The sequence below is a fragment of the Coffea arabica genome, chromosome 2e (genome assembly GCF_036785885.1).
Source record: "Coffea arabica cultivar ET-39 chromosome 2e, Coffea Arabica ET-39 HiFi, whole genome shotgun sequence".
Lineage (NCBI taxonomy): Eukaryota > Viridiplantae > Streptophyta > Magnoliopsida > Gentianales > Rubiaceae > Coffea > Coffea arabica.
The window spans coordinates 30,839,527-30,852,718 of NC_092313.1; the positions used below are offsets into that span (position 1 = coordinate 30,839,527).

The 13,192-nt window shown below is 35.5% G+C and overlaps 1 protein-coding gene across 1 annotated transcript; it reads right to left on the bottom strand.

Moving 5' to 3' along the window:
- Positions 1-1,551: 1,551 nt before the first annotated feature.
- LOC113732374 (serine carboxypeptidase-like 40) lies at positions 1,552-6,281 on the bottom strand. Its single transcript, XM_027258092.2, has 8 exons — positions 5,762-6,281; positions 5,580-5,687; positions 5,191-5,465; positions 4,144-4,401; positions 3,189-3,307; positions 2,974-3,066; positions 2,070-2,175; positions 1,552-1,805 (listed from the first exon to the last, which is right to left on the bottom strand). Exons 1-8 carry the CDS (start codon positions 6,129-6,131, stop codon positions 1,659-1,661), a joined length of 1,476 nt encoding a protein of 491 aa, XP_027113893.2. The 5' UTR covers positions 6,132-6,281; the 3' UTR covers positions 1,552-1,658.
- Positions 6,282-13,192: the final 6,911 nt, after the last annotated feature.

Here is a 13,192-nt window from a genome sequence, read left to right on the forward strand (position 1 = left end):
ACTATATTAAACAATTACTTCAACCAAAACTGCAACAAGTATAATCAGCCCATTTGTTCGCAACGATGTATACAACAAAAGATAACTACAAGTCAAATCGATCCACAATTTATCTGATACCATTGATATTTTCTTACGTGTGTTTCTTCTACTTTATCTCTTCTCCGGATCTCCCAACCTTATACTCCACAATTCCCGTTCACCTTTCTCAAGCCCTTTGATATTTGAGTACCAATCATAAACTCTCTCTTTCTGCCACTACTTATTGCTTCTCCTCGCCGTGATTTTCCTTCACAACCACTTTATTTCTACTACTTCTTGCTATCCCTTGGCAATTTCCAATTCTGCAATGTTATTTTCCCTTTGCTTTTCTTTCTTGCTCTGTTTTGTAGAATTTTGCATCAATGAATATGGGCAATTATTTTGGAGGGAGTGCGACTTAGCTTTTCGTTTTGAGGATTCATTTGGGCGGTAACGGACCAATACTTCATGAAACTGTCCATCAACTCTTTTTCTTTTTGTTTTTCCCTTTTCTCCTCAACACAACGTCGTTCTAGCCCCTACTGAAGCCTTCATGACGTGGTCCATTGCAGTCCTTTCATTTCCTTTTGTGAGAGGACTGCTCAGGAACGATCCGTCTAATGACCGTCCCTGCCCCAAATCCATCTGATGACAGCTCCTGCCCCGTATCCGCAACAACCAGTCATGACCCAAGGCAGAAATTCTGACACTTTATATGAACACTTACTTTCATCAATCATTGCAATTATCAGTTGTTGAGGTGTCACTTCCACATTGGACAATGACGAATAACTGCACCAATACTAGATTTCAAATGGATCCATAATTTTAAGGTGATATTGGTTGTAAATTAAACCTAAAAGGGAAATCCAAACTTGTCCACTCAAGTCATGGCTTAACGTACTTTTCAAGGAAAAAATATATATATATGAAGGTCATGATTTAAAGTACGTTTGTCCCTGAAGGAGTTTCCACCACACATTTCTAGACAATGAAATTTTTATTACAATTTAACATTACTTCTTATTTAAAAAAAAAATTACTTCTTATTTATAAATTAGTTTACATGGCATATTTATTTCCAATTAAAAACTACCATGTATCATTTGTAACTGAAAATTCTTTCTTAATTAAAAAATTTGTTATTCTATCTTCATACCCCTTAGAAAAATGCTATGCTAAAATAAGTTAAATTTGTCAATTATATGTATTGAAGTGGTTCCTCCAATCAATTCCTGTTTCAATTTTGGCATTCATGCTCAGTCTAGCAAGGGCTTTAACTTGGTTTAGGACAAGCTGAATGCAAATAACTTTTAAAGTATTTTCCCTTTTCCTGTCCTTTCAATTAAAGAAGGGAACGGCAGAATGTGCGATATGGAAATCAAATTTTAGTTTTAGAATGAACAAAGAAAAGAAAATCTTAACAACTTTGCAATGTATAATTCCCACTGCTTTTTGTAGACTAAATTGATAATAAAGTAAAAAAAAAAAAAGATGAAAAACTAAACGAACCAAAACACGACGAGCAAGTTGTGTACTTTTGCCATGACTACAATTTTGGGTCAATGTAAAAGAAACAAATTGAGTTAAATCCCGAATGAGAGAGCTTTGTGATAATCTATTATCTATTTGTATAATCATTTTACAGGGAGTGGAGTCCCTGTTACAAAGTTTGAAACTAGTGAAAGACCTCGATCAGGTCTATAACTTGGTACTTGATGACCAGCACCTCTAACTGTTGCAAATGTTAAATTATTCTTGTATTCTTGAACATATCCACCAACCTAATGACCAAAATGAAAAGAAAAAAAAATTAGTATATGTGACAATAAGTCAAGATTATTATTGCAAATAAAGTAATAAAATTCTTAATATGTCAATATTAAGAATCTTATTACTATACGTGGTAATACGCCAATGTTATTGCTACCCATTGAGATCCTTATTAGGTGAATCGGAAGCAAAATATAAAATACAATACTCATCGATTTTTTTTTTTTTGGGCAAGAACTGAAGTCTAAATATTGGTCGAATCATAAAGTACTAACCTCTCCATCGCGATACCAGGGACGCCAAGCATTTAAAGTTGTAATATTCATCACTTCCAAGGAATATTGTGTTCCAGTGACTGGCACCCTTCCGTCTACATCACCACTTTTGTAACAACGTAACATGAAGGTTATGTAAATGTACCATTTAATAGAGAAAAATGAAAAAAAAAAAAAGAAGGTAAGTCCTTTAAATGTCCAAATACAAGCTGAAAAAGACCATTAGGGGTATTGGGGAAGCCAGGATTTAACTACTTCTACTTCGTAAAGTGATATAAATGTCTAATTTCAAATATCTGGGTATATTATGCCAAGGATAATCATTACAAAACTTCAATTGTTTAAGGCAAAAAATGCAAATAGAGGATGAAATTGAAAAAAAAATTGAGGTAATATTGTAGGAATAAAAATTTTACAAAAATAGTGAGCACAACTGCGCAAGGTCTACAAAATTTTAAGTGATGGAAATAGAAATATGATGTAAAAATCAAAAGTGACAAATTTTATGCCCAAAATATAATTTCATTAAACTAGAGGGGCTCAGGTGTGTGTGGCTCTGCAACCGATCAGGAGCAATGCAAATAGTCACACTCTTCGCGAGGAGTTATATTGTTTACATGTTATCTTGAGGACTATAGAAGTTTTTAGCAAATAGCTACAAGTAATGACTCTTGATACATGATTTGGTCATTGGCAGGTACAAAAATTGGACCCCAAAAAAATTGTTGAGTAAAAACGTAGGGTATGGTTTCAAGTCTGCCCCCTCTCCACTGTCATAAATTTCTTTGTATCATATGAGTTTCCTAATTCGTGTAAAGCCTTTTAGATACATACATATATACATACATGTGTATGTGTATAATAGTAATATTCATCCATATCCATGTGTATATGAGCAAATTACCTGAATATCCACACTCGAATTGCATTCTCCATCAACTCTTCAATAAAAGGAAGAACTGTTGATGAACTATCTTCCCAAACTTTAAGAACGTCACTGCATTTTTTTATTCATTTAATTAGTCGGAAAAAGGGACAATTCAAATTTTTGTATAAAGATACAATAATCTTTTTTAAAAAAAAAAAAGAACCAAAAATAGAGGGGAGGGGAGCCAAAACCTGCATGGTTCCCAATCGTAATGTAATTTGGTGACGTTGGCATGCATTGCCTCTTGTACTTCAGGAAGATTAAAGTATGACTGAACATAATATTCACTGCATGGATCAATCTCCATTATCTGTACATCACATTAAAAAAATTAACATGTCGAAATATTTTATGAAATGAAATTCTATTTAGTTTTCACTGTGTCTATTGCTCAGCAATAACTTTCAAAAGGCCCTAAATAATTTTCACCTTTTTTCTTTTTAGTGTTCGGGGAAATGGAATTTGTTACACCTGTCCCATAATTTGAGTCATTTCTTGGAAAGCCAACTTTTTAAAGGAATTTGCAATTATTGCATTTAGATGGGGTGGATTTGAGTAATTTTACAAAGTCATCCTCAAATTCAAAATTTGAAAGCATGAGTAATGCATTGGTTGGTACGAAAAGCTACTTTTTCAAATAACAAAGTAGAAAAACTAATGAAATATTGTGTTGACTTTTAAAAATATCTCTTATCTCAAGGCATTCAAAAAGTGAAAATGTGATATTAACAATCGGATAGGAGTGGTACTGTTTAATCACATACCACTGGCTAAGAGCCTTCCATACACAAATCGAATCTGAGGCTTTTAAAGCCTCTAATCTTTTGAGCATTGAATGTTGTCTTGTTTAGAAGTATCTTTAGGCAAATGATAAAAGGCTTTTACCACACAAAATGACAAGACAACGCCGCTCAAGTCGATCTATGATGATGTTTAGTTTGACTTGAGAAGGACAATCTTGGAATTTTATTAAAAAATTACAATGACATCATAATTGGAGTTTTGGCAATAAAACCAACAAAATCTTTTTGGTGCAACTGATGTATAATATCGTCGAATCATTCCCAAAAAAAGTGTCATTAGTTTGAAAAAAGTGTCAAAAGTATCCATGGAATCTGCTAAGGCCAAAAGCAGGGGAAAACTTACAGAAAACATCTTAGGGATGCTGGTCAAGTTGCCATCCAAGCACAGAGGATAATAGATACTGTAGATATCAATGTTTCCTGCAATGGTTCTAAGTTTTGTTACGATATCGTTGCACCCATCAGATGTTTCGGCATCCGATGGAAATTTACAATCTTCGTGAAGTTTTCTTGAAGATTCAGGGGAAATCAAAGCATGGCTTGCAAAGTAATCAATCAGGCCTTTGGTATCTGTCTCGTCGTTGATGACTGCGTTTCCAATCTGCATTTTGGCAGAAGAGAGAAACTTTAATACAGTTCCATAGACAACGTTAACAAAGTAATTTTACATTTTGGAGCTCTTTCAATCTCAATATCTACAATATGAAATATATAGAAAAAAAAGAGCAAATTTCAATGATTTGTTTAAAATAGTATAAGAAACTGCCTAGCCACGAGCATTTTTTCCTAGGCACGACCAAACTTGCAAAACCCAAGTTGGAGAGGTGGGTCAACTCAGCCAATTTATGAGATTCCTTATTGCTATTTTCAAATGGTTTTGAACACCGAAAAAACCCGGTGGTTGCGGTGGAGGGGGAGGGAGGGGGGGTTGTGGGGAAAGGGGGGAGGACGGGAGAACGGGAGAAGAGGAAAAGGAAGAGAGAGGAGGAGGATGTAGGGGAAGGAAAACGAAGAATGAGGGAAGGGAGAAGGAGCGGGGGTGGAGGCCAAAGATGGAGGAAGGGAGGGGTGGCGGTAGGTGTTGAGGTGTGACGGGTGATGGTTAAAGATTCTAACAAATTTTTAAAAATATTTCAACAAAATTTTAACTTTTAAAAACATTTCAAAATGCATTTATGATGAAAAGTTTTTTGAAATATAGTGCAGTTTTTGAAAAATATCTCTAAAAATACCTAATCCATACAAACCCACGATGTATGTTTCATGTTCCAAGGATTCTTTTTGTCTCCATGTTGAGGAGGATAAGTTAGGCCCACAGCCGAACCAAAATTCGTTTTCTTTGTTGAACAAAAATCAAGTTTAAACCAATCATGGAAGTAGAGAGACGTACCAGAATTCCTTTGAGGTTAATGATTGTCTGGTTGGCCTTCTTGTTATGGTAAACAATATTATGTGCTAATTGAGGTACATAATGACCAGCATAGCTCTCTCCAGCAACATAAAAGTCTCTATTTTTGTATTCGGGAAACCTCTCAAGCCAATTTAATATGAAAATGTAATTGTCCGCAGCAGTTTTTGTATCGCCACCCTCCACAAAATCTGAAGTTGTGTTGGAGTATGAAAATCCAACCCCTGCCGGAGATTCTAGGAACAGAACATTGGCAACTGTTGGGAGAACAAATTAATTGGAATATTATTCAGTACCTAAACGCCAATATCTTTCATTTAAAAGGCGAAAGAAGACATTTCTAGTAAAAATTTCAAGGGAAGACTGCACACCATAATTCCAGGCATATTGATTCTTGAACAGGGTTTTGCCATCGCTAGCAACCCTGAATGGTCCTAGTTCTTGCATTGCTCCATAGCCAAGAGAAGAACAACCAGGACCTGTTCCGAAAGTGACAATTTGGGAAAATTCCATACCGAATTGAACTTAGTTTAAAGTAAGCATGTACAAATACCTCCATTGAGCCAAAGGAGAAGGGGCAAATCTTGAGCTTTATTGGGATCCTCTGCTTCAGTGAAGTAATAGTAGAAGGCACGGCCAGCAGTGGCATTGATGGTGATGTATCCACCATACTGTTTGAAACTAACCGGAGGTTGTCCGGGCAATTTCTGAATGATATCCTTCTCTTTCAGCCCATCTTGTATAGGCTCAGGTGGATTCTCAAATGGTGTGAAGTGGGATTTGTCAATGTTGGAATTAGGCTTCAATTTAGCCTTGAAAAGTTGATATTCAGCTTCACCATGTCTTTTTCCAAGGGTCTTGAGAACCAAAGATGAAAGCAAGAGAGCTGAGAGAAGAAGGATTTGGGTTTTCTTGATTTCCATGTTTGGAGTATTCTTGCTTTCTGAACTATGCTACTTTCGAGTCTGATTTTTGTGTATCTATAAGAAAATTAATGAAACAGAACAAGCATAAGGAAGTTATATATGACGCTCTGCCATTATGGCAACAAGCCAAATCTTCACGATTTGGAGCCTTGGACTGGTTTTGAAAATTTTCTTCTCGAATAGGACAGGGTCTCAAGGATTTGCAGATTACCCCCACCCACCCTTAGGGACATTTTGGTCATTTCAAACGAATTTTCCAATTTGTATGGTACATGATAATTTGTGCATTAATGATGGAATTTTAAACTCAAAAATTTTGGAATGTGAATTTTCCGTATACATATAAGAGAACTGGCATGGTGCATAAGAATTGTCAATCTTGTGGAAATCAAGTAGCTGAAAAAGGTATGTCAGCATGGCCGAGCCTAGGGGTTTAGGAGTACTAATACCTTAATGAATCCAACTGCAATAAGGGAAATTTTGGTCAATTTATATGAATGTTCTAGTTGTTATAAAACAGGTAGATGTTGTGCATCTGTAGATGGTAAATTTGTAGGATAACTTTACTTTAAAAAAAACCTATACAAAATTCCCCCCCCCCCCCCAAAAAACCTATCCACCACCCCTTTCTCCCCCCCACCCCAAAAAGGAGATTGGATTGTTATTTTTATAAAAAAAATATATTCTAACGATATGATGTATGTAAAATAAAAAGATGATTATAAAATGTGTTCATGAAAAACGTAAATATTTTTTTGCAAAAAAACCACAATCCAAACACATTTACCAGCCTGAATAATTTTTGCTAAATGTGTTAAACATGATGTTATTGATTATTAAGTAAATATCATGAGGTAAGAGATGATTTCAACAGAACGTCATTAGCAATATCTTTCTCTTTTTTCTTTGAAAGATATTTCTGGATAATCATATCTGTCTCTCTGTGTGTGTGCGTTTTTGGGGGTGGGGGAGTTTACAGAGCATTAAAGGTGCAGCTGCTTGTGTTTCAGTGATCATGATCTCTAATGTAATGGATCATGCAAAATACTTGATTAGCCACAGATTTGATGTTTAGATGACAAATTATGATTGTATGACTATAATGAAATGGCCCATTGCATTATGGAACTCATGGTCAACTTGACATGTGCACAACTGGAAAAGCAAAGCACTCCTCACTGTCTCAAAATATCTATCTTTTGTGGGTGACAGTACTTGCCACAGCCACCAGAATAGTAATAATCATGTTTGTTGAAAGTCAAAGCGTTCCAACGCAGTTAAAGTGTTAAACGGCATTAAGCCAAAAAAGAAAAAAACTAAATTACCAAAAAAAATTATTATTTTTGGTTTATTACATTTTTCAAGAATAACAGAGGAAACCAAACATAAATAATATTTTGATAAGAACATAGAAATGATAGGATCAAAGTAAACAGATAACGTTACAACATTACTTTCTCCACATAAATGGTGGAAACAATAATCCATATGTAGTGGAAATCAATTGCACATTCAATACCAAAAGGGAATTAACATACACCCTTTATCCTTAATCCTTGCCTGGCTACTAATTCACTATTCGTCTTCTTTAAAAGTCTAAAATCGGGACCTATACCCACTCTTTTTTTTTTTTTTTTCGGACACAGTAGGTATCCGAGATTCGACGGAACAATATTCCGGACCCGACTAGTTCCACTGCGCTTGTTGCCCCACCTCTCAAAAGACACAAGATATTAACAGAAATCGAACCGCGATCACCCGGTACCGGGACCTGAAGAGGCGGCCCAGCAACAGCCGAGCCAACCCCAGGGGTGGGACCTATACCCACTCAAGAACCCAATAACTCTACTATTTTGGCTGCATGTATTATTTATACAATAGAAGATTCAAAGGTGACCTGTTCATGGCTATTGGGCAGCATGGGCAGCCCCTTTTACACTGGCAATATAGTTGGCCAAGGGTCATCTGAATTGTTAGTGGTTGTTTGTTTGTTTGTTTGGAAAGATGATTTCTCAGTCACAAATTTTCTTGGGTTGGTTTGAACAGAATTGCAAAAGATAAATTTGTATATTCAAGCTGTTTTGATTGTTTGTTATGGTTAGGCCATATTTGATTCTTCGACCGAAATTTATATTATTCAAAGCAAATAAGGTCATTAACTGACAAAAAAGGGTCCACAATTGATGGTTTTTTATCCTGAATGTGGACAAATAACATGTTTATCCGGAAATCAAGAAAAACAATATGGAGACAATTATTGGTGTCGTCTTAATTTGTCTCCTACTACCTAAAATAAATAAATAAATAAATAAAATTCTCACTCCTAGCAATGTAGATAATGAAACAAATTACATCTAAATTTATCAAAGCATGCTACAGAGTATGGGCCACACATTATGATGATTTAACTGCGACCGAAAAATTATGGGATTTGTGAGATCTGGGTATGTTGAGTTTCTGTATATTAATAATGTAGCAATACGTTAAGGAGTTCTAGAATTCACTATAAGTTTCAATTTATAAATTATTGGATTTCTGTCTTAAGAGATCATTTTTTGCACGCTCAAGAATTAAGAGTTCATCTAGAATATTGCTCCAAAAAAAAAAAAAGGGATTCATCTAGAATAGTGTCAAAAAGGGACGTGTTAAAAACGGTCCCTAAGTAATAATATTTGGGAAATAAATATACGTTAAACAAGTATTAGGGGAAAATAATTCGTCTTCTTAAAGATTTCTTGGCAAATGCCTCTCTTAGTCTATTGTATATTTCTTTATTTTGGTAACCTTTATGGTGCTATAATTTTCCTTACAGATCGAGTAACATAGAATTGCATAGTATTGCATAGAATTACATCTATTCCCTAGAATAGATGTGTTGGAAAATTGGTTTAATTTCTTTCAGATAGGTTCTTTATTTTGAATGGAAGTAAATAGTTTCATAATTATTTTTATTATTTGATGTAGTAGTCAACGAATTTTCTATTTGTATGAATTTAAGAATTAGAAATTATTTCCTATTTTGTATAAGATTAGGAATTAGTCGTCATTTCTTATTATTATTAGGGTATTGGCTAAATAATGTGACTTATAAATAGGTGAAGTTTGGCATACTACAAAATGACACACAAGGGGTGACATATAGCCTTGTACATGGGATGAAAGAAAGTTCTTGAGAGTTGAGAGAAATTATACAAGGGTTGGGTTTGGGTTTAAATTGTATTCTTGTATGAATTTTTTTCTCTCATAGTGGATGTAGGTTAATGATGGAATCTAATCACATTAAATCTTGTATGTCGTTTATTTTATACTTGTGCCTTATTTGTTATTAAATTGTTGTTCATTTGATTTTCCCATAGTTATTTATTTTGTGTCTGGATGCTAACAAACTGGTATTAGAGCAAGGTTTATGGTTCGGTCTTGATTGCCTATTGAGATCATGTGGATTGGTGGCTATTACCGACTCAACAATTTAATGGGTGACATTCTTGTTTTAAGGGTTTGACAAGAAGCATTTAAGGTAAAGGATGGGAAGCTATAAAGCATGGAGATTCTTGACAGTAAATCTAGACAAGTGATTTAAGAGTTAAGAAAAAGGTAAAGTCCAATATCAATTTTAAAGGTGAACTGGTGGAGACATTCTAACTCCAATAGTTGATGCTTTATCCTTTACAGTTTTTAGATTCAAATTATGATTTTTTGGGTGGTGTAGCATGTGTTTTGAAGAAACAAAAGAATCTAATTTTTAAGCGCCAAAAACTATGACAATTACAAGTTTTTTGTTGTAAGTTAAGTCTTAAAAACCATACATGATGGGAAAATTCTGAAGATGGGAAGAAATAAGGTGATTTTACCACTTTGATTGCCTCAATGGTTACAAATAGAGAAGGAAATTCCAAGTTGTAAGTGGAGCTAAGAAGAAATCTTGCAAAAAAAGATAGTGAATTGAGACACTTTCTCACGAATCAACGAAAGGTTAGATACAGGGTAATTACACATGTTTATTTGTGTTCATTTGCTGATGGAATCAATGTGGTGTCAGACCTGTATTGATTTGAATGTGTAATTCAATACCATATTATTTGGTAGTTGAAGGCAAATTGTTGTTAAAAGAAATATTCGCCAAGGTAGAGATTTGTTAGAAAATTGACCTTTTTTAGGCAGGTTCCTTATTTTTATGTGGAAGTAACTAGTTTTCTAATTGTTTTAATTACTTAAAGTAATAGCCAAGGAATTTCCTATTTATAAGAGTTTAGGAATTAGAAGTTATTTTCTATTTTGTATAAGATTAGAAATTAGTAGTTATTTCTTATTGTTATTTGGGTGTTAGCTAAGTAATGTGGCTTATAAATAGGTGAAGATTAATATACTACAAAATGACATAAGAGGCTACATATCTCGCCTTATGTGTGTATAGGGTGAGAGAGGGTTTTTACGAAATGAGAGAAATGATACAAGAGTTGAGATTGATTTTAAGTTGTATTCTTATATGGATTTTTTTTTCCATATAATAAAGAATGGGTTTCATTTTATGGATGTGGGTTTAATAATAAAGCCAAACCACATTGAATATTGTGTGCCGTTTATTTCATATTTATGATTTATTTATTATTAAATTATTGTATACTTGATTTCGTAATAGTGATTTATTCTGCGTTTGGATCCCAACAACATGGTTTTGAAAAGAAAAATGCATATTGCATTCCTATGAAACTTGAGATGTATATAGTCGCCCGCCATACAACACAAACTGATCAACCATTAGCCCTCTTGTAATTTTACATTCAACCAAATAACCCCTGTAAAAAAATAGAATAGCGTGCTATCCCCTCTGAAAGAGGGTGAGTGATCTTATAAACGATGGCAAGTGGGATAGGGAGCTGATTGCACAGGTTTTTGATGAGAATGAAGGGAAGGAAATATTGAGGATACCTCTGAGTGCATGTAACATGAAAGATAGGATATATTGGAGTAAGTCTAGTACGGGTGAATATACAGTTAAGTCAGGTTATAAGCTGGCAAAATGCATTAAAAGGAAGGTGGCTGATGTCAGGAGAAATGCTGAATCAAGCTGCAATAGGAGATGTTCAGCTCAGAGCTGGAGCTTCCTCTGGGGGTTGAATTTAAAACAGAAGCTGAAGCATTTCATCTGGAAATGCCTACAGGATATCCTGCCAGTGAATGCAAGGTGCTCTAAGGGGGATCATATGTGTAACTGTTGTGGGGAACATCCAGAGACTATTGAACACTTGCTGTTCTTTTGTGACCATGCCAAGGCTATATGGGATGTGGCACCAGTAAGTTGGGAGGGGCTGGAGACCTACAGGGAAAAGTTCTGGCATTGGTGGGAAGAGCTGAGGGATGCAGTGCATGGGGAGAGGGGACAGGAGCGGGTTGCTGTGACTGTAAATCTGGTATGGCAGATATGGAAGTCAAGGAATGTGAGACAGTTCGAAGCTAAAGCCAGGGATCCCATGGCAGTGGTTCAGAAAGCTATTGGGGAATGGAGGGAGTACCAGGAGGCTCAGGTGGAGGAAGGAGATCCAATCAGAGTTAGGAGGGAGGGGAAGGAGGAGCTGAGTGCATGGCAGGAACCAAGTGAGGCATGGGTGAAGATAAATTCGGATGCAGCTGTTCAACAGAACAAGGAGAAAGCAGGATGGGGATTGGTGGCAAGGACCTGGCAGAAGGAAGTGGTGGGAGCTTGGGCAGTGCCGGGCACAAGCTGCTCAACCCCAAAGATGGAGGAAGCTTTGGCTTTAAGAGCAGCAATGCTGGTGGCCAAACAACAAGGGTGGAGGAGGGTAGAGTTTGAGTCAGATTGTAAGCATGTTATTGATAGAGTAAATAGCGGGGAAGATGATGTAGATATTGCAACTGTGCTCTCAGATATAAAAAGACTGAAGCTCAGTTTTTATGAATGTTGCTTTTCCTTCACTAGAAGGATAAGCAACTCTGTTAGTCACCATATAGCAAAGTTTGCTATAAATCTGAAAGAAACTGCTGAATGGAAGTCAGACTTCCCAGCCTGGTTGCTTGATTTGGTTCAGGCAGACTGTAGGGGCAGTTGCTCCAAAGATTGTAATCTGGTTTAGTTTATGAATGAAGTGTTGCCGTTTGGAAAAAAAAAAAAAAAAAAGTGCTATCCCCTCTGAAATGTAAAACTTAACAAAGAAAATAAAAGCCACGCTGTAATTTTATATTATCCGTTTTTCCTTTCTCATCAAAACTAGGGATTTTGATATTAGGCTAATGGATGCCGCGGAGTCACCAAACATCTTCAAAATCTTTTACTAAAGCTAAAATGGTCCCTCTTCTTTCATTTTGGTTTGATTAGTCCTCCAACAAAATTTTTTAACCATTTACAACCCTGCACGACAGTACCACTAAAAATTTTCAAATTGTCTAAAATTCGATCGATCTAACTTGGGTAAAACAATTAAACAAGCAACACTCGTTTGATTTTAGTAGGAGGATAAATTTTTTTATGCACTGACAGTGTATATACTATCAGGTCTAGATGCATGCCATATATGCAAAATTTGATATTTAAATTCAAATTTAGATGATGCTGTATTTATCCATTCCCATCATTGTATACGCTGACAGTGTAAAAAAGATAAATTTTTAGTCGAAGGCCGACCAACTATTCTTAATTCTCAAGCTCAAGCAACTCAGCCTCGACTTCATTTTTTTTCTTGGGTATACAATTCCTCCCAAACTCTCAATCTTCCCAATTATTTCTTTTTCTTTAATCACCTAATTTATCAAGATATGCAGCTTTACGTTTGTGTTCGTGAACTCTCTTCTAGCAATTGGAGTTAATGCTGTAAGAGCTGCGAATTGGGCCCATTTGAAATAGTGAAAAGCCACACACACACACACACACACAAAATTAGTACAATCACTTTCTCTACTAGCCAGAAAGGTTCACACAGAAAAGTTCACTTGTACACCATACTCCTATTAGAAAATGCTCTTTTTTAATGTAAAAGATCCAAGACACACGACCGGTTCTAATGCAAATACTACGGGCCCCATTTAAAAAAAATTCAACTAAT